General features: G+C 36.1%; 1 protein-coding gene across 2 annotated transcripts in view; it reads left to right on the forward strand.

Moving 5' to 3' along the window:
* LOC121407597 (kinase D-interacting substrate of 220 kDa B-like) overlaps positions 1-21034 on the forward strand; it is a 72128-nt gene that overhangs the window by 42510 nt on the left and 8584 nt on the right. For both annotated transcript variants that reach the window (XM_041598750.1, XM_041598759.1), the window contains exons 8-18: positions 2610-2708; positions 8117-8215; positions 8727-8825; positions 9336-9434; positions 10612-10789; positions 11610-11771; positions 12094-12303; positions 12712-12868; positions 13312-13463; positions 14090-14772; positions 20755-20953. In XM_041598750.1, coding sequence (XP_041454684.1) covers positions 2610-2708; positions 8117-8215; positions 8727-8825; positions 9336-9434; positions 10612-10789; positions 11610-11771; positions 12094-12303; positions 12712-12868; positions 13312-13463; positions 14090-14772; positions 20755-20953 — 2137 coding nt within the window. The remainder of the gene's footprint in view (positions 1-2609; positions 2709-8116; positions 8216-8726; positions 8826-9335; positions 9435-10611; positions 10790-11609; positions 11772-12093; positions 12304-12711; positions 12869-13311; positions 13464-14089; positions 14773-20754; positions 20954-21034) is intronic.

Raw genomic sequence — 21034 nt, forward strand, 5'->3', positions numbered from 1 at the left:
ACGTTCTATCAGATCTTTGTTTGGTTTTGAATAAAGTGGATTCTTTTAATAGCTTGTAACAAGAAATGGGTCGTGTGTCCCCTTCCTATTCCTGTTTTAGAAGTTAACCATCAAACTTGCTTTCTTTCTTTCTAATCTTGGCCTTCTTGACAAGTCTCAAATTTGTCTTTCAAATGAAACCCCATTTAAGCAGTCAACAACTTCAGTCATGCCCTAAGCACACTTTTATGCACAATCAAGAACAGAATTAAGCAACTGAATGCTATAACCAGCTCATCTCTCTGGACACCTCCATGCCTCCTATACACATGAAGGTTCATTCCAATGTCAAGTCTATTCTTGTTTGTTCATGCAACTTAACACTGGCCAGTCGGTATCTTCAGCGATGCCTTTGGCTAGCTGAGTGTGTAAACAAATACTGAATTAAGCTGCAAGTTTCAGGGGCACAGGCTAACCTTGGGGAGCTGATGGCAGGGAGATCTGTGTGAACGAACTTTGAAGTGTGTATCTTTCAACATAACTGAGGCTTGCTTGACTTTTGGAAGCTCAGTGGTTGGAATGTTGTTGAAGTGCTTTCTCAAGAAACAGTGATGAAAGGAGCAGGTGTATAGCTTTCCGAAGCACTTTAAGCTTGAACTTGACAAGGATAGATTCAGGAATCCCTTATTAGATCTCTTTAACAATCTGAATGCTTCTTGGTATTTTGATTCTCTTGATTACTATAAATGCGATAAAATATGTCAGAGAATATGAACATTTCTTCAGAAAAGGACTTTGTTCTTCAGGAAATGACATCGGCTGTATGGATAAAGATAAGTGTACTTGAGATGTTGACTGCAATATACCCCATTCTCTGTATTCCCTTTTATCCATTCTTAATGCTCCCTTCTGGTGATTTAGACTTGAATCCATTGCACATTCCTAATCATGTTTTGACCATCCATATCTCTTGTCAAGTAATCATTAGCTAACTTTCATAATTAATGTGGATGATCTGGATAATTTAAAAACACATTTAACCTAAGCAAAATTATAATTTGCATCAGTTTAAAAAAAAAAACAATGTTGTGAAGGGTCATTTCATTATGTATGAATTTTACACTTTTTCTATGCTTATTGTCTTAATAATACTTATGGCCATATTTCTAACGTGCACATATCCACTCCAAGGAATGCTCAAAGCACCTTACATTATAAATTCAACATAATAAACAAGTAAATTAGAAAAATATAAAAATACATAATCATACATTAATAATCATTACATTTAGTTTCAAGGTTATGAACTGATCGGTAAGTTAGAAGCAATATCTTATATTTAATGTGTTTTTAAGTAGTTTGGGTAGTGGGGATCGAACGTACAGATATTGTGACGAGTCGGGCAGCCATGATTTGAATTTTATGTAATCTAGGAATTTGGTACTACTAGCTGTTCAGTCGTTTTGGGGGTTAGGTAATTTCTTATTGCTCGGATGTTCTGGAGATTGTAATTAGCAGACTTAACAATATTAGAGTTGTGAAAATCAAGGGTCATGGTAGAATAAAAAATGACACCAAGATTTTTTGCCTTTTCAGAAGGAATAATGTGAGCCCAGCCGACCTGTATGTGACTGATATTAGTCTTTGCTAGTTGTTGCCATGAGCCTAATATGAGAAATCACTTCCGTATGTCAGAGATGCAGTCCCATCATGAAGTTGCATGGTTTGAGACTGTATCTGCCCCTGACAAAAATTTGTCACCTCCCTGAGGCTTACCATAGAATCAGAAAATTTCCCTGATGCCCCCCTTTGTTTTACCATAGAACCTGAGTACCTCCCTGATTTACTCTCATCCAATCTCTTCCCTTAATTGAGCTCATTCCTACCACTTGTCATCGCTACGGTGTCTATTTCATGGCAGAGGAAAAGGTTGGATGACCTGAAAGCATCTCAAAAGCCTCTGGAGAAGACAAGTATTGTTATGATTTGATGGTGCGCTATGGCAACAGAGAGTGCATCCCTGCTATCTGTGCTGTTCATGTCGTTCCCTCTGCTTTCATGCTGAGATGCATGGGCACAATTGTTTGCTCTCAAGCTATTCATGTTGATTAATTTTCAGAGGGGGTTCTTGTATGTGATTGCACAGCCTAATGTTGGAAGTTCCATTTATGCATCTATACAATGTCATTGTGACAGATCATACATTTGTCAATGTTCTCATCCATAAGTTATCACCCCACCCTTATAAAATATTTTCCTTTTTTAGATGTTTATCTTGTTATCTTCATATTGTTCAAGATGTTCAAAGTCATTGTCAGCAATACTTCCATCATTACAAAGCAACCCAGTAGAGTTGTCTAGCATTGTAAATTTGCATTTGCAGTAGGTGTAAGTGATGCCCACCCTCCATAGTTAGAGAATCATCCATTGAAAATGCATTACATACTAATGAAACTAATCTTAAAAAGTTATCAGTTGCACTCCTCTTTTTCAGATTGATATGCTTTTAACACTCACTCTATTTCAAAATGCTGAATCTTCCACTGCATCGGAACATACATGTAGGGTTATCTCTTTCCTTTTGCCTTTGATGGCTTATATCTAAGGTATTAACTTTGTTTCCCATCCAGGATGGGCTGACAAGCTTGTGCTGCTCTGCCATGGAAGGACATACAGAGGTCACTGAACTATTGCTGAATTCAGGTGCCTATGTCAATATACAAGACAAGGTGAGTTTTTTTTTTTTGACGTTGGAAGATTGAATAATCATCAAATAATTGATAAAGATATATTGCCTTATTAGAGCAAAAGATGAAGGCCTATTTAACATATTCAATTTTATATAGTGCCATTAATTATTTTTTGTTACAAAATACCATGAATAAAAGAAAGAAGAAATAAAGGCCTTTATGAGTATCAACATGAAAGCCCAGTTATTTTTTTAAGTGATTTTCTCGATTTAAAACAACAAGGTGAACTTGAATGTTTTTTGTTGTCACTTATCTGTTTCACAACATATTTTTACTCATTCCAAAATAGGAAGCATAGCATTGACTTCGTGAATAGATTATTGTGGTTGTAAATGTATTCTTGAACATTCCAATTTTTTCTATAGATAAAAAAAATGAGCATTTCCTCTTGAAAATGATAAGTAATGTTCAGGCAAAGAGTTTAGTATGAGAGAGTGCTTTTATACTGACAGATTTGAAATTGAATAGATGGGAAATGCACCTGTTTTGATGATTTTGGAATGTTTGAGGAAAAGGCTAAGAATAGAGACATTTCTCTCAAATTGGAGACCTACTTCTTATTGTGATTAAACCCTGTGTGATTGGGAAGATGTGGTATGGAGGTTAGAGAATGAAGCAATTTCTCAGATTTCATTAAAGCTTCCTACGGTGTCAAATGTAATAGTAGAGCTTTAGTGAATGGGGTCTGAGATTGGATCAGAGTGGTGAGGGAGGAAAAGGGAAGAGAGAAAGAAAGAATAAAAAATCCTAGGTAGTACAATGAATTTTCAATAATGAAAGGAGGAAAGATTTTCATTGTGGTGAGAAAGGAGAAGATTGAGAGCTGTGGGGGAATGAATTAAATATAAAACTGCTGTATATATGTTATCTGGATATTTTTACAAACAAAATGGACAGAAAATACATACTGAAGCAAACAAAAAGGAAGGGCCTGTTATATCAGTGATCATGTCTGAGACCAATCCATTCATGAACTAAACCATTGAACCTATTCACATTGCTCTATCAAAACAAGCAGAAAAGCAAATCACAATACAGCTCCTGATGTGAACATCCCACCCCTACCCTAATCTTCAACGATGCAATAGAGGGCCCCCTTCTATGGGTGTTTGCCCTGCCCGGATGCGTGATAAACTATCAGAAATCAGACACCGACGGCCATGCTATATTCTAACATCACAAGCATAGGAAGGCAATGCGGTAGGCATCTGATATGCAGTCAGCTATTAAAGAGACGCATCTCGTTTCAACACGCCTTCTCTCCACTCAAGTGTTTTGCAAATTCAGCAACCAAAAGAAAAATTCTGCTTGGGCTTCAGAGTGCCCTTCTGGATGAGGAATAGGGGTGCCACCACTTCAAGTGCATCAATTGTGGCTACAATTTGGAGGACAGGCAGACGGACAGGGGTCTCCTTTCGCCCAACCATGCCATATTTGTGACTTCTGCAATCGTTTGATGAAAAATTTATTTATTACCCACGTCAATGGCCTAGTTAACCACTATTGCCTCACAGGATTTTCACATGAATAATATATATAGATGGTGTTTGCAAGTTATTACTTTGGGCTGAAATAAATTGAACCAGAATATTGACCAAAGTGCACACATAGGCTGACAATGAAGGTAAAAGTTATGAAAATCACATTCAGGGTTGGGGGAAATTTTCCCATTTGACTGGAGATTACTTATAGGCTGACATATCTTCCCAGCATAGAAAGTCCATAAAAGTCACTATTTTAATGTTATCACCCACAAACAGAGATAGTTTATTGCCATTTTGGTTGTAAATTTAGACAAATGAATTAAAGAAACATCTTTCTTTGGGATGAAACCACCCACAGTAAGACCCCGTGAATAATTCAAGGCGGTGCTTGAGACATACTATTACCCTATAAATTTGTTTCATGTTTCAGCATCCCTCTCTATCACCCACTCAAAAGCAGTTTATGGTGGGATTGCATTCCATAAATGGAGGAAACCAGGTGCTTGAAATTCAACCGTTAGTTTATGTACAAAAGATGCTTCCCTTTCTCTTGCTTAATAATCTTTAATGCAGAGCTTACCTTTCCAAAGAAATATAAGAAAACATATTATCTAGAATTATTTCTGGAGAATAATCAAACTAATTTGGTTGTGCTATAAGCACAACATCCAGATAAGTTTCAGAAAGGGAGTGACCTAAACGCCATCAAAACCATATTTTCAGATATTTGAACAGCTTACAAACAGTGATAAATGGATATTTAATTTTGTTTACGAAGTCTGATGGAGAGCAAACAAAACTATAGGTCTCCTGGTTATTTACTGGCAAGCATATGTATACAATGCCTTCATTGCAACCATGTACAAAAAGCCCTTCTTTGCAGAGCAATGTTGGTGACTTATTCAAAATTGTCTAGTCTATAGCAAGCGATCGAGCCACTGTGTCAATTGATTGACCTTTTAGTGATGTTTGATTGTTTCTCCTTTGGTAGTACTTCCACCAAATGTTGCATAAAGCTTTTTCAGACTATTACCTCCTCTGAATGCCAGACATCTGGAGAGGGAGACTGGAGGAAACCTGCATCACTTCACTCCATCTATACACCTCTCTGTCTCTTGTTTCTCCTTGGTGCTATGTTGAGATGAGAGGAAGAGATGTGGAACGGGCAGGGGCTGTGTTCACACTTGCTCCTAATCTAGAGGCACAAACATATTCTGCTGATATCAAGGATCTGTTTTGTAATTGAAAAAATAATAAGATTGATTACAATAGACAGGTCATTAAATGTGCACAATATGCCACATCTCCACTCCCCAGGGAGTAGTCCATATGAATATGTGAAATATGACATAGGAACAAGTAACAAAATATTGATTAAAGTAGCAAATATTGATTAAAGACTTCCAAAGGACAGTATATTACCTGTACTGTTTGACAATAATATTAATCATTAATATCTTGTTCACACTTTACATGTGACGCAAATTTTTTTTTTACAAGTATCATTCTTTTCCTCATGGTTAGATTACCTTTCTAGCTCAATAAAGAACTGGAGCAAAGTGTTTCATGCCTGATAATGTCAAAGTCTTCATATGTTACAATGTTTCAATCTTAAGATGGTATATTCTGTCTACATTTCCCTCATAAATGATGCATGTATACCAATGTCATTGGATATTATATCAGTGTTAAGTAAGTCTGCCCTGGTGGAATTTTGTTGCTATTTCATTAACTTTGATTGTATTATCATTGTGTTGGATATGAAGTAAGAGTATGTCACTTGATGAACATTTAGGCCTATGGTTTAAACTAGAAGCTTTTATTTGTTTCATTGATTGTGATTATTTTAGGTGTCATGTCTTTAAGTAAAGCAATCCATATTCATAAAGAAATCTAACAAAATTCAGATGTTATAGATCTTAAACATCTAATGATAATGTGCACTGCATTATATCTTCTGCATTATTTTTTCCTTTATATTATTTTTTCTGTTTTATGTCTCTTCTGCAGTTCTTTATTCTCTGCTTCCTGTAATCTGATCCCATTTTCCTCCTTTGTACCTCTTTATTCCTCTCCATTTGCTTTTCTTCTCTTCCTTCATCTCATCTCTTTCCTTCTCTTCCATACTTTCCCTTTCTTTTCCTCATCTAATTTTCCAACTGTATCACTCTTTTTTATCACCTCTCTCCTATTGTAATTCTTCATTTGTCTCATATCTTGTTATCTAATACATGTAGCATCACTATCTACTTCTGTCTGCAAACAAGCAGAACAGAGCAAACACATTAGCATTTTCAAGATAAGACACTCCACCTTCCCATATACATCCCCAAGCATATTATGCACTTGATGTTAAAATGACACATGAACCCATATAGGACCATGAAGAATATTCATAGATGTTCCCTGTAAGTAGTTTGGGGTGTATCTATCAATTCATTGCAGTTCTTCCATATAATTCTTTGTTGTAAAAGTTATGTTCATCACCCCATTTCTTTCTTTCTTTTTTTTTTAATTCACTGTTATAATTTGCATTTGACTATACTGATTCGAAATTGAATAATATTTGAAAACAAAATAAATAAACATTTTACGACAATAGACACTTGCGATTCATACAAATATTTCTTCAAAATATTTGTGATATATGTGTAGCAAATGTACAGAAGTGAAAATTTTAGTATTGCTGCATTCGCAAAATGCACATTAAGAATAAACCAGCAGAAACAAACATTCAAAGCCTGTAGAGATGACATAATATGCAAGATAATGTATGCATGTCTTCTCTAGACCATTACATTTGTGGGCTAAAATAGCCTTTTCTGATGGAGTTCTGAGTAATTAGGGCCTAGAAATGAAGCTTTCCTTACCCCTTTGTCATGCTGTGCTGAGATTGTTATCCATTAGACAAGATGTTTAGAGGTTGAGAGTGGGGAAACCCTCTTCACATTGAATAAGAATAATTTAACTTTTTCTCTGATTATTTGTTTCAGCTCTAAAAACAAAATAAGAAAACAGGAATGATTCATAAAAGAGGAAAACAGATGTATTATGCAAAGGCCCCCCCCCTCCAAAAAAAAGTTTATATGAAATTGATAGAACTTTTGAAGTACATTAGATGTGAAGGGATGACCTTGCTTCTATGAGTGAAAAAAAAATGAAATAGAATAATGAAAAAACATACTATTAGGCCAATGGAATGTCATTCCTCCAACATCAATATCAAAAGTATTTAAGAGGATAATCATTCAGTTTAGGAGTAAATCAATTCTATCTGGCATCCTCTGGTTATTTTTTACATGTGAAAAGGACTCCACACCTTTTAGGCTAACTAATGGTGTGGTTTCATACCTCACATAATGTTAGAGAGGAATGACTCCCAAAATAGATCAAATAAGAACACAACACATACAACAGAAGAAATGAATCAAGTTAAAGAAAATGGGTATGGGTAGAGATGGATAGCAGTAAGAATGTGCAAGTGGAATGAGAAAGAGTGGGAAAGAAAGCAGAAGGTGGAGGACAAGAGCAGATGAAAGAGATGAGAATCTGACATTGGTTGTTTGTTTGTAGAAAAGGGAAATATACTGATGTTCATGAAAGCTAAATGTACTGGGTGTGCCGTTGATGTGTTCCATTTAAACTTGGAAACTTGAAATTCTATTTATCATGATATTGGTATGACAATTTCTACACTGTCTAGAATCCCCTCCCCTATACAACCCAATGCTGAAATAAAACCATATTAGAAAATCATAATACCTGCATTACTCATTAGTTTGTGGAAAATCTAGCCTTAATTTTTGAAGACAAATTTGACTTCTTATGCTATTTGATTTTGTTACGTTGCTGTTATTGTGCATTACATGAAAGATACCATACTGTTTTATTTTCATCTATCAGCATGATGACACGGTCTTGATACACGCAGTCAAAGGGGGTCAAACAGAGGTCGTCAAGTTACTTCTCAAGAAGTTTGCTGATGTAGATATCCAGGGTGATGTAAGTATGACACAATCCCCCTACTTCTCTTCATTAACTTGCTCTTTCCTCTTCCTCCTCTTTAAGACACTTCATCTATCTCATCATCTTTCTGCATCTTCTTCCTCCCTCTCTTCCTTCCTCTTCTCATTCATCTTTACCTTCCTCCATGTTCTTTTCATTTCTACTTTCCTTCTCTTTCTCCTCGTCCTCTTTTTTTACTTCCTTATCCCTTCCTAGATCTGACTTGTCCACCTACTACATTTATTTCTCTTTCTATCCCTGATATTCTACTGGCTTCACCCTCTTTCTAGGTAATACTCAAATAATTTCAGTACTGATTGTGATTTTAAGCTGTGATTATAAGACTGAAAACTCATTTATGAGACACAGTTTCTAATCATTTTAGAGGAGTTTGCTCTTTTAGTTTCTAACGCTTTTGAAGAGATATATAGCTCCATACAAATACTGTTTTCCTTTCAAATATGTATTCCATAATGTGATTATTTATTGTTGTGCCTTCTTATTTCAGGACAAGAAGACAGCATTATACTGGGCCGCTGAGAAAGGTCATGTAGACATCTTAGAAGCAATCTTAGATAGCAATCCAAACACTGAATTAGCAGCAAAGGTAAGTATCATGCTTCCATATTGTTATTGCTAGGTATCTTTTGTAAGAACTGATAAAGACTACAGTTGTACACACCACCCCCCCCCACCCCCCTACCCATGTTCAGTTTGGAGACACATCTTTGTACGTAGGCATCAACAGGATCTGTATTTTTTTAAGATTGATCACATATTTTCAACCATTGACAGATTAAAGAGGTCATTAAAGTTCATGTGAATAATGTACTACATCATGTCATGATTTTCTGTTCATAGACATTCCTGATCATATATCCAGAATCATGTGAAACAAAGATTAGTGATCAATTACAAATATTAGAGAATGTTTCTTATTGGTTGATGGTGGCTATGTTGAACAAAAAACACATTTAAAAACAAATTGATTGGCTATTTACCATGTTGCAATTTGTTACATATAATCATTGTATGATGTGAACCTTGTGTTGGTGATGTTAAGTGTCCCAGTTCTGATGTATCCTTGCAATGTTTGCTGCTTTTTTTTCACTTGTAGGATGGGGAAACCCCTTTACTGCGAGCAACGAGAAATCGAAACCGAGAAGTGGTTAGAGCGTTGCTTGACAAAGGAGCCAAAGTATCAGCAACTGACAAGGTAATCGATCGTCATGAATAACTAGTTTGATTGCTTGATGAATAATTTCATCAGGTAGTTTATTTTAGATTCAAAGGTCACAGTTCGGATTAATTCTGTAAGTAATAACAGAATGGATATAGTGGGCACAATCTCATGATGATTGCTTGAAGTGTTGTGCCCTTTTTAATTCATTAATATTGATGACTTTGATGGATAAAGGTTTAGAAATATACATTGTGGTAATGAATATTTGTCACTGATGAATGCAGACTTGTTTCAAGAAAGATTTTTAAGAGTTATTTCTGGATTTCCCTGCAGGGATTCTTATCATCAAGTCTTGGACTATATTTGGTTTGATTGATATAACAAAGCAGTCGAAGTATATGCTACAAAGGTCAAGCATTTAATAGGCTTTTCAAAAGATTTGTTTAAATCGTATGCATGAGGTATCTATTCAGGGGTAACTTGTCTGAAAAAAGATCTCTTACAGATAACCAGCTTGATCAAAAACCAGTCAGTATGGATTCTATTTATAAATGTCACATTTTTATTTCTCCTTAAATAGTCATATTCACTTCACCTTCCATATTATCTATAAATCCGTGATTATATTCCATTCATAATTACTTACATTGAAGCCTTCACTTAAATGAAAAGAATAGATGTGTCTGTAAATACCATTTGACTATAAAGATCTTGTAACTGTCAAGTGGTCTTTTAGATGGATTTTACATCATACATTCAAACCTGTGCTAGCGGCCGACTCTCAATAATAACCACCTGTGTATAGTGCCCACTGAAAACTGCTTACCATTAGTCTGCAGGCACAGACCCTGATTGAAACTCTAATCAACAAGTGTGTCTCCACACAAAGACTAGCACATAAAAAATTTGCTGTTTCAATGAGCGAGAGGGCCTTCAGTACACAAGGCATTAGTAGGCTGCAATTCAGACCCTTTACTCGAGTGAAGGGTTTGCACAGCAGACTATATTACTATGAAGGTAAATCATGTGTATAAGAACCTGTCTATAGCAGACAGTGTTTTGAAGGTTATATTTTATATCCCTCCTGTGGTCACTGTAGAGAGGTTTTACTCTCTATCACCTTGTATATTACATAGTTCCTCCTGTTTTCTATGTGAAACATCTTATCTGGTGTGAGTTGAATGTGATTTGTTATCTCATTTCTTCACAGAGAGGAGATACTCCACTTCATATAGCAATCCGATTCAGGGATAAGAAGATCTCTGAATTACTTCTAAGAAACCCTAAAGATGGTAGGCTACTTTATAAGCCTAACAAGGAGGGGGAAACCCCTTATAACATTGATTGTAATCATCAAAAGGGCATCCTAACACAAATTTTTGGTGCTAGTAAGTATTTCTGTGTTTACGATTTAATCTCTATCTCTTGTTTCATTTTCAAATACCGCTTCTAGGTTAAAGTCACGAGGATTGGCCAACTTGCTATGTACTTTATGTAGATTTTGTGTATTAGGTGTGAATTCATTTGGCATGTACACCTGTATGTATAATAATCTGAGAGCTTGTGTTTAATAAGGGCATTTCTATCTGGTTTAGACTACCCTAAATTCATACTTGTTTCTGTTGATTTGAAATGATTACTTTTACTCACAGTAGTAAGTGTGGACCATATTTTCCTCTGTTAAATGCTTAATATATGGCCCTTTGAGGCTTCTGCAACCTTCTCACAAAGAATTCCCTAAACTCTCTGTTAAATCTTATGGAATGTTGTACATACATGTCCACTATTGTCAACATGGTGTCAAACAAAAGGTCAATCCAAGCATTTTACATTCATGAGGTTTCTCCACGGAAATCCAGTTTGTCCTCACGGCATTCACATGCATCCTTGTGTCGCATATGTCCCTGTTTTATGTTATGTCTTCATATTGACATTTTAAAAAGCTTACCATAAATTCTATGGAACCTTCAAAATTACAGTACTACTATCTTCCCTAATGCAAATTAGAAACTAACTCAACATCTCCCCCTTTTCCACCAATATCAGTGAATTTTTTACCTAGTTGACTCCTGCATGACGTTTATTGTACAGCATCTATAATTGAAAAGAACTATGAAATAGTCCTTGTGTAAACACTGGATGGATTTTCATAGTATTGTACAATGATTTAATGAATCTAACACATGCTGTCCTTTGATTGATCTGTAGGGAGTTTCAGCCCCGGTGATGAGGTAGAAAATGAATTAAGTGATCTATGTAGCAGTTCATTAGCTGATATCCTCAGTGAACCCACCCTCCTGCCACCGGTTACAGTAGGTCTGTATGCACGCTGGGGCAGCGGCAAGTCTTTCATCCTCAAAAAGCTGCAAGGTAAGTCTCACTAATATTTCAGTTTGCTTCTATTACTAGATCATCATGCTGATGATGGTGTTTTTGTTGTTGGTGGTGGTGGTGATGATGATGATAGTGATGATGATGGTGATAACGATGACAAGGGTGTTGGTGATGATGATGATGATGATGATGATGATGGTGGTGATGATGATGACGATGACAAGAGTGATGATGATGATGATGTTGAAGGTCATACTCATGTTCATGATGAACATGATCATTAACATTCCTAACACTGAGAAATTTACACACACAAAAACTGTGACAGTAATGCCGACATTTTATTTTTTCATTTCAGATGAGATGTATCAGTTTGCTCGTCAGGACTACCAGCCCATCTTTCGTTTCACTTGTTGGGTGTTTGTCTTATGTGTGCTGATAGGTCTTGCCATAGGAACAATAGTTCTATTTATTCCTTTCATGGTGGATGATTTCAGCTTCAAGAGTACTCTTAGTCAAGCCGGTGGGGTTGCACTGGGTGTCTTTCTTTTATTGTATATTATCTTAGGTAAGTCAGAACGGTTAAGTATTGTCCATAGATATATATGTGTAACAAAATTGTATTATCATTTTCAATGAAGTGATCATTGCCACACAATTTAAGAGGAACTCTGAATGCAAACCTATTCATATCAAGTTCTGAGAATTTGTAATATATATAGAAGTTTTACAATGATCATGAAATATGTAAGATATGTTATGTTTATTTTCTGTAATTACATAGATCTTCAATATTTAGGGTTTGATTTGTGTGGGAGTTAGTTTGTGTTTTTAAAGTTTTATATGAAGAAATTGTTCTGAAAAAGTTCACTGAAAAATTCCTGAAAAATGCTCATGTTAATTCAATCTCACTTCCCTTTGTGAGAACAAGCATGTGTACTTCTTGTAATACTGTGTCTTGTTTTCTGTATTCCAGCTTTAGTATATTTTGGTCATCGTCAGAAATGGAGGGGGTCAGGGAAAATGAGTGAATGGCTTGCACGGCAATTCAACTACTTTCGCCTTGTGATGGCGCTGTGCTACTGTAATCCTCCTGTCTCCTCAGAAAGGACAGCTAAAGTCTTGCCAGTTAGGTGAGTTGTTATCAGGATAATGCCGATGAAACAGTGTCTGCTAAAGTGTAGCCTCTGTCTTAGCTTTCTGTCAAGTCATTTTTTTCTGTGCGATATTCTTTTTTTTATTTGTTTCCAGAGGCTTTTGTCCTTTTTTGGGGAGGGAATAATCTCTTTTCCTTCTCTTCAATTTCATAGAAGAAAATACATTGTGGTTTCCTTCGAAGTACAGTTGGGGCTGCCTAAGATAAAAATTGTTATGATATAGCTTCTTCTTTTTTCCATGTGTGTCAAAAGTTGAAACTATCCATATGGTCCTTTGGAAAAATGGATTATTCTTTTTTGCAGTTTGTATCCCTTTATCATTATACCCATGTCATTCCATATATTTTGCCAATTGTCACTTCAAAACTCATACTACATGTTCTTTCCACCTCTTTCCATTTGTGTCTCTCCTTACCCAGGTTTATATTTGGAGATCACCTCCACCTGAGCAATTTAGGAAGTGAAGCCCCTCTAGCTCGAACTATTGGTAGCCTAGGGGTATCATTAGAGAAAGAGCTCGGTACACTGGTATCTAGGCTCTATAGAGTGATCCAATCAAGACCAGTAGATGGTAAGTATTATGCCTCTCTAAACAGGTACTATTGGTAGCCCAGGGGTATTGTTAGAGAAAGAGCTTGATACACTGGTATCTAGGTTCTATAGAGTGGTCCAATCAAGACCAGTAGATGGTAAGTATTATGCCCCTCTAAACAGGTACTATTGGTAGCCCAGGGGTATTGTTAGAGAAAGAGCTTGATACTCTGGTATCTAGGTTCTATAGAGTGGTCCAATCAAGACCAGTAGATGGTAAGTATTATGCCCCTCTAAACAGGTACTATTGGTAGCCTAGGGGTAGTGTTAGAGAAAGAGCTCGATACACTGGTATCTAGGCTCTATAGAGTGGTCCAATCAAGACCAGTAGATGGTAAGTATTATGCCCCTCTAAACAGGTACTATTGGTAGCCTAGGGGTATCATCAGAGAAGGAGCCTGGTACACTAGTTTCCAGGCTCATGTTTTGAACAAAAGGTTTAAATTGGTATTTTTGGCAGATATGACTTTAAGAGACCTGATACATTTTGCAATTGCAATTTAATTTTGCTTGATTAAATGTGTAATGTATGATAAAATATAGATAAAACTGAATGAATGTGAGATGTTGTTACCCGACTTTTCCTTGATCCTTCTTTCTTTACAGGTAAATCACATTGGAAGAGGTACTGCTGCATTCCCAGGTTCATAGTGACTTTAATAGTTATAGGATGTTTCATAACAGGACTTGTACTTCTAGTTTATGATAAAACCAGAGGAGACCCTAACCGAGAGGTCACTAAAGACAAAATAGCCATCTATGTCTTGGCAAGCATTGTGGCATTATCAGTACTGGCAAACCTCTGGAACTTTGTCCAGTTTGTCTATCAGATGGTGTACCCTCCGAGGATGAGGATGGAGAGAAAGGCGCGGCAGGCAGGACATATGAAACCTGATGATTTCTTGCGAAGCCTGAAGCAAGAGGTGACCACGTTGACCAACATGACCCAGTGTATGGATGCCTTCCAAGGAGTCCAGACGCGGATGGTGGTCATCGTCGACGGGTTGGACAGCTGCGAGCAGGAGCAGATCTTGAACATCCTGGATTCCATCAAGGCATTGTTCTCTTCCCCGTACTCCCCCTACATCACAATCCTAGCCATTGATCCTTACATCATCACTAAGGCCATTGATCAGAATCTTCATAATGTCTTCAAGGAGTCAAATGTCCGTGGACATGACTACCTTCGCAACCTGGTCCATCTACCATTCTATTTAGAGGTTGGTGTTCGACTGAAGGACAGCGCAGAGATGCCACTGGCCAATCACGTCTCTCCATCTACTTCAAGGGTAAGTGTTGAATGAGTCCAAGATCTTTCATGTTCTGTTTTATGTATGGTATGGAATTGTTAATCTAAATATTAAGAAGCATACTTCTTTGTTATCTTGTTCAAAATGGCTCCCTGAATTGCAAAATTCTTGATAATTACAGACACTTTGTTTAGATTTCTATTTTTTTTTATTGATATGATTATTTTTAATTGATTTATTCTATTACTGTCCATCCATAAAATGTGTCCTGAGAGGCCCCTCCCCCTGAATCTGTAAATTGCAAAAGCAATTTTGTTTTTTGTTAACTAGGGATATTTTCATTCTTCTTTGCTTGAACGCATTCATTGGCATTCAGTGTTACTGCCTCTCTTCTTTTTCTTCTTTAAAATGCAGCTTCACAATCCTTTGCTTTAAAAGCCAAATCCACTCTAACATCAAGTTAATTTGAATAAATACAGATAATGAAATGAACGTAATACAACTTCATAAAAATATCTAAATCAGATTTAAAACAAGAAATTAAAAGCATTAAAAAAAATTATTGCATCACCCAAAACTGGGAACAAAAGCTTGAAAATTTCTAACTTTTTTTACATTCAAATTTTTATGAATATATCCGTCTTTGCTAGTTTGAATTTGCTTTAAATCAAATTATTATGACATTAGGGTGGACTTGGCCTTTATTAAATCTTTATCAAATAGCAATATTCTTTCTTTTAATTAGTGCTAGTTGCATTCCTGTCAGTTAAAAAAACTTACACTTTTCCAAGACCAAGCAAGCAGCTGCTTCAAATCATATTTCACATTTGTTTGTTGTATAGAATTTAGAAGAAAAGCACGCTTTTACAAGCATTTAGTATATATGTGTTAGACTTTCAACTATTTCCATTATTTTTTTCATCTGGTGGTCAAATATAAATGAACAGGCTGTTCAATAATTTTAGAAAGGATTATTTCCGCATAGCTAATACTATTTCCTCCTGTAGATCTGAAGACTTGACAATCCAATATTTCTTTTAAATCTCTGAGCAAACTTGACCGAATACACTCAGTCTTGTAGATGCTTGAATGGAGTGTATTTCTTTATTTTATTTGCAGTAGATATTGCAAAGCTATCAATGTTGGAATTCCTCCTAATGATCAATATGTGACTCCCTGTTCTTGTTCGGAACCTCCAATGTTTAAGCAGAAACCATCACACTAACAGAGTTAACCCTTCTCTATATGGATGCCTTTTGTAGCCCCCAAAATAGAATTTGGATGACTCCCATTCATATAATAACATACCATTGTTCTCTGAAAAAATTATGTTTAACACATTTAGAAATATTATATTTTTATTTTACCAAATGCATGGCAGAAAAACAGCTTTTGAAAAGAGTGGCTGTCGCAGACTGGGGCACATGTTAGAATTTGCTTTTTAATTTTCCATACACTCATTTTATTTAATTCAAAGTTTTGCCAATGGAAAATATAATTTGCTATCATTATAACTCCAGATATTTCTTGTCCTGAAATATGTTGGGATTTAATTGGTTTCACTAAAATTTAATGGTTAATATGAAGATTGTACATGTAGAACACATAAAGCTATATTTCATTGATGAGTTATTCATCAATTGAAAACGGATAATATATTTTCCCCTTCCCAAATTCCAAGTTAGGAAGATACTTATTGTCCTATGATAACGTATATTGTTTGTTTAATACTTTAATTCCTCCATATATTCATGGATTCAAGAAAGATATACAATAACTATTTAATTAATACCATGTGCTTGACCGAACTTAAATTTTATAAGAAAGAAGTTAAAAATTGTTATGCTCTATATAAGCAAAATTTAACTGACTGTATTTCCTGTGTTTTTTCCCCTACACCCTATCTATTTCTGCGACGTGTTTGGTTTTTTTTTAATGCCTACGATAGATGTCTCGGTGGGCTCCTTCGTTAACCCTCCCCAGTATACCCGAACTGCCTGAAAATGATTCCACGCCCAGCCCCTCTGATCGGAAGACTCAGCCACTTAAAACAAAAAGGGTAAACCGACTCACAAAAAAAAATACTTATTTGCATTAATCAGTGGAATGCCCGATATTCAAATCTGACAAATGGGCTGAGTTGTATCATGGCATTTGGTTTCTCAGTTTGGTTTCTTGGCGTGCAGCTTTTATTTTTGATGATTGCGTTATAATAGTCTGGCTGCCCCCTCCCCTTCACACCCCTAAACCTGCCCCCGCCCCCTTTTCTTAATAGCTTTATGATATTAACTTCCTGTCAGGCATGGCATGGTCCCTCCACCCCCAGCCCCACCACAAAAAAAAAAACACTGATAATGCTCCCTGTTCACCGAAACTTACTAATGCACAACTGTGTATACTCCAAGTACTAACTAATCTCTTGTGGTACAATATCATATCAACTTTAAGTTCAATTCCATTGTGATACACCAGATGTATCTGACCTACATGTATGTTTCTTTCACTTCTTTTTTTCATGATCAACAATATCATACCTTGAAATTTGAGTTCTTTCATACATCTATCTTTAGTTCTTCCATCTGTTGTCATGTTTTGCAAAGATCAATTTAATTTTTCCATTCTGATTTTATATTACGGATGTATCACCTTTCCGTTCTTGTATCTTCCTCTTCAGCATTTTACTAACTGGAGTTGCTTTTCAAATCTTTTCAGAAGCAGTTTATAGCGAACAAAAAAACAGAAATTACTTTCACTTTTTTGCATTATTCCTTGTAATTGTTTCAACAACTTTGCATCTTTGTTATTCTTTTCATTTAGTATTACTTTATTCTTAGAAAAGGAGTAATATTCACTAGTGTTAATAAAAAAAAAGTTGTTTAAAAGGTTGCATTTGTGTAACTGTGTCTCCATGTTGTGAAACCTAGTTTCACACTAAAGAAATGATGCTTGTATTTTATTTCACTAAGTGAATTGAGGATGGATTTTTTAAAACTGTTCTAGCAGGAAAAAACAATTATGATTGTGTAAATAGGAAATGGTACTTCTATTTCTAATGACTTCATTTATGTGTACTGTATTATTTACAATTGTGCAGTGTCTTGAAAATTGAAATGTTCTCTAATATCATAATTACTTACATTTTAAAAAGGGGGAAGCCGTAAAATGGCTCTCAAGTTCTTGGTATATATTGATTGTCACAGATGCACCTTCAGGAATATTGTATTGAACTTATATCCATTTCAAAGTTGATTTTCCTCACTTTTGATACTTGCATTTGTAGATATACCAACCCTCCCGATTTCATCGGGAGGCTCCCGATTTCATCGGGAGGCTCCCGAAAATTCATCCCAACTCCCGCCCTTACGATTACCATCCTTATCCTCCCGAAATTACAATTTTTTTTGCATTTATCCAATTGGATTGGAAGTACATCGTCTGCTAACTTTAGCATGTAGTAACTCCATTACGTTCGCTGCTACTAAATTCTGTGTGAAAAGCAGACAAATAAGGAGCAGCGAAAAGCTGGTGCATGTGATATGCCCAACGGGAATCCACTGTGCACCAGGCCGGTAGGCCCGGCTAGCTTCGCGAGGCGTGTGCGCTCGCGGCCACTGGATTTGTCGAGTCGTGCGGTGGAATATCGGTGTGTGATTTCGGTGTATTGATGGGTTGATATTGACACGAAATGGTGGAAAATCAACAAAAGAAGACCAAGAAATGGTCTCAGAAGTATAAGACTGAATACAGTCTCCAGTACCCGTGTATTCGGAAAGAGGAATTTACCATGCATTTTGCACAATTTGCAGCGTGGACATTTCAGTTGAGCACGGAGGTCGTGTCGTGATGATATTCGGAAACAAATGGCACACATACATGTACGGACATTGCGAAGACGAGATCTTCAACTTTGAGCTCCACTACCCTGTTGATTTATTTCACCAAGCAAGGGACCAGCGAGAAGGAAGACTTTACCCGCATTGAGCTTTTCTTTACTGGTTTATAGTGGAACATAACCTGCCTATAGCTGATAATTCCTCCTTATTATTATTGTTGAACAGTAGACAGCTGGCAGCCGTCTGTTTCGAGGAGTTTTTTAACATTTTTTTTCTCCTCGTACACAGACGGCTCGCTATCGTGCAGCCACCATTAGGGTACTTGCAATGCAAAATCCCCCCGTCGGGGCTCTTCAATTTTTGTCTTTAATGAATAAAAATTTTGAAAATTGGCATGACCAAAATGCAAATTGATATTCCCTCTTGGCATTAATTGCCAAAAAATAGAGAAAAATGAAGTTAAAAAGAACAAAAACAGTGACTTACCTCGGCTGTCACGCAAATTCACTTCCCCGTTTTATCCGATCTCAAGTACATAAACATATGGCCATTGAGTCCCCTGTACAGATCGCGCTAGAACTTCGGTCTCTGTATTTGGTGAGTGAAGCCAACGAAGTTCAGCTGAACAACCAACAAAACAGAGACCGAAGGACCCTAAGGCGGGCCCTGGACCCGGCCGCAAGGATCGAGCGCTCCGCGCTCAAGATGTGCGCTACGCGCACATAATTTTGGATCGGTCGCAAATCCTCCCTAATTCTGATTTCCAAAAGTTGGCATCTCTGCATTTGATTTTAGTTACATTGGCATTTCATTTGGATTTAATTTGATGCAACAGTGTAATACAAAATAAGATGTATAATATTTGATTGGTATTCTCCTTATTTTTTCACAACATAGGATTTCTGCATGTGTTTGTGCATGCTTAAGTGTATTTGCATGTACACCGTAGTGCATTTTGTTGCAGCCAAAATGATAGTCTGAAAATGATTATGTCATCATGTCCACACTGCCTTATAACTGTCATATGTTTCTACATCATTGCGATTCTCATTCTTATACAAAGTATCATAATGAATTTGTTTTCAAGTATAGTAGTATACTGTAATCCTTTACATTAGGTCCATATTTTCTTCTTTTTTAATAAAATGTGTCAGGACAATTATCTTCATACATAGTCACTTTTGATAAAATGAGAGAAATTGACAAAGCATGATTTTAGATTCCATCAATAATTCCTCTGAAATTTATTATTTTCATCCTTCTTCCGGTTCCAGAAGTTTTTACAAGAAAAAGTTGCTGCATAATTAACTTGTTTTCCCATTTTTTCAGAAATGATATATCTTCAAGATTTGATTGCTGCATATTCTATTCATCTCTTTGTTGTGTATCATTTGTCAAAGTAGTCAATATTTTTTTTCATAAAATACAAAGTACTTCTTGCTACTTCTGTGTGTTACAAACTGTAAGCCAAGTATTTCATTAATCAAATCCATTTGGTAACCCTTTTTTTATTTGCAGTGGTATCAATATCGATTACATATTGTAATATGATTTTAAGTGATCACTTAAAACTAATTCTATTATTTTCAACTTAGAAGTTATCTCAATACGAGGGAGGGTATAATTCTTTGAAATGCATCATACTCTATTATATGCTCTATGGGATTGTGGCATGTTTACCATTCTGGTTTGAGGATGTATGCATCTTGATCTTACTCTCATATTTCTACAAAATTCAATACGGTATAAAGAATGCTGTTTCCTGTATGAAACTTTAATAATGGAGAATTTGTAGTTGATTTGCTAAGTGCTTATAGGATTAAAGTATAAAAAGTCTTAGGATCCCTGTTATATAATTAACTGTAAATTGTGCATCTGCCTTCAATGGTAATAAATATGATGTCATTGCTTAACAGCCAATCAAACTCAAGGATGTCACCTTAAATGCCAAAGATACCATTATAGTAATTTTATGCAATGGATCCTAAATATTTAACAAATGAATGAATAAGAAAAGAACTACAGGTCACTTCTAAAGCTCTATGTTATTGGGCCTTTTTTAATACTAAATGGTAAAAAAGTATGCACTCTTTTATTTGATATCAAGTAAATTCCAAGAGTTGTAGAAGACTGAGTTGGAGCACCATCACTTTCAAATCGTCTTGCATTTATTCTGTATGATATTTAGACGGAGATGACGATTGTAACAGCCATCCCAGGGGATTCCCCACCTCGGTACGGCAGCCCTGATGCAATGAATGCACCTCTACTACAGAGGCAACGATCGACCACCAAGGATCTATCTCAGATGCTCTCCTCTGATGAACAGTTTAGTGATCTTAGTCCTCGTAGTATGAGAAGATTACTCAATATCGTCTCAATCACTGGTGAGTTGACATGCTTTGTGCAATATTTCTGAAATGCAAAAAGACAGCAGAGCAAAATTTTATGGCTTTTTTCTGTAAAGT

The sequence above is a fragment of the Lytechinus variegatus genome, chromosome 1 (assembly GCF_018143015.1).
Source record: "Lytechinus variegatus isolate NC3 chromosome 1, Lvar_3.0, whole genome shotgun sequence".
Taxonomy (NCBI): domain Eukaryota; kingdom Metazoa; phylum Echinodermata; class Echinoidea; order Temnopleuroida; family Toxopneustidae; genus Lytechinus; species Lytechinus variegatus.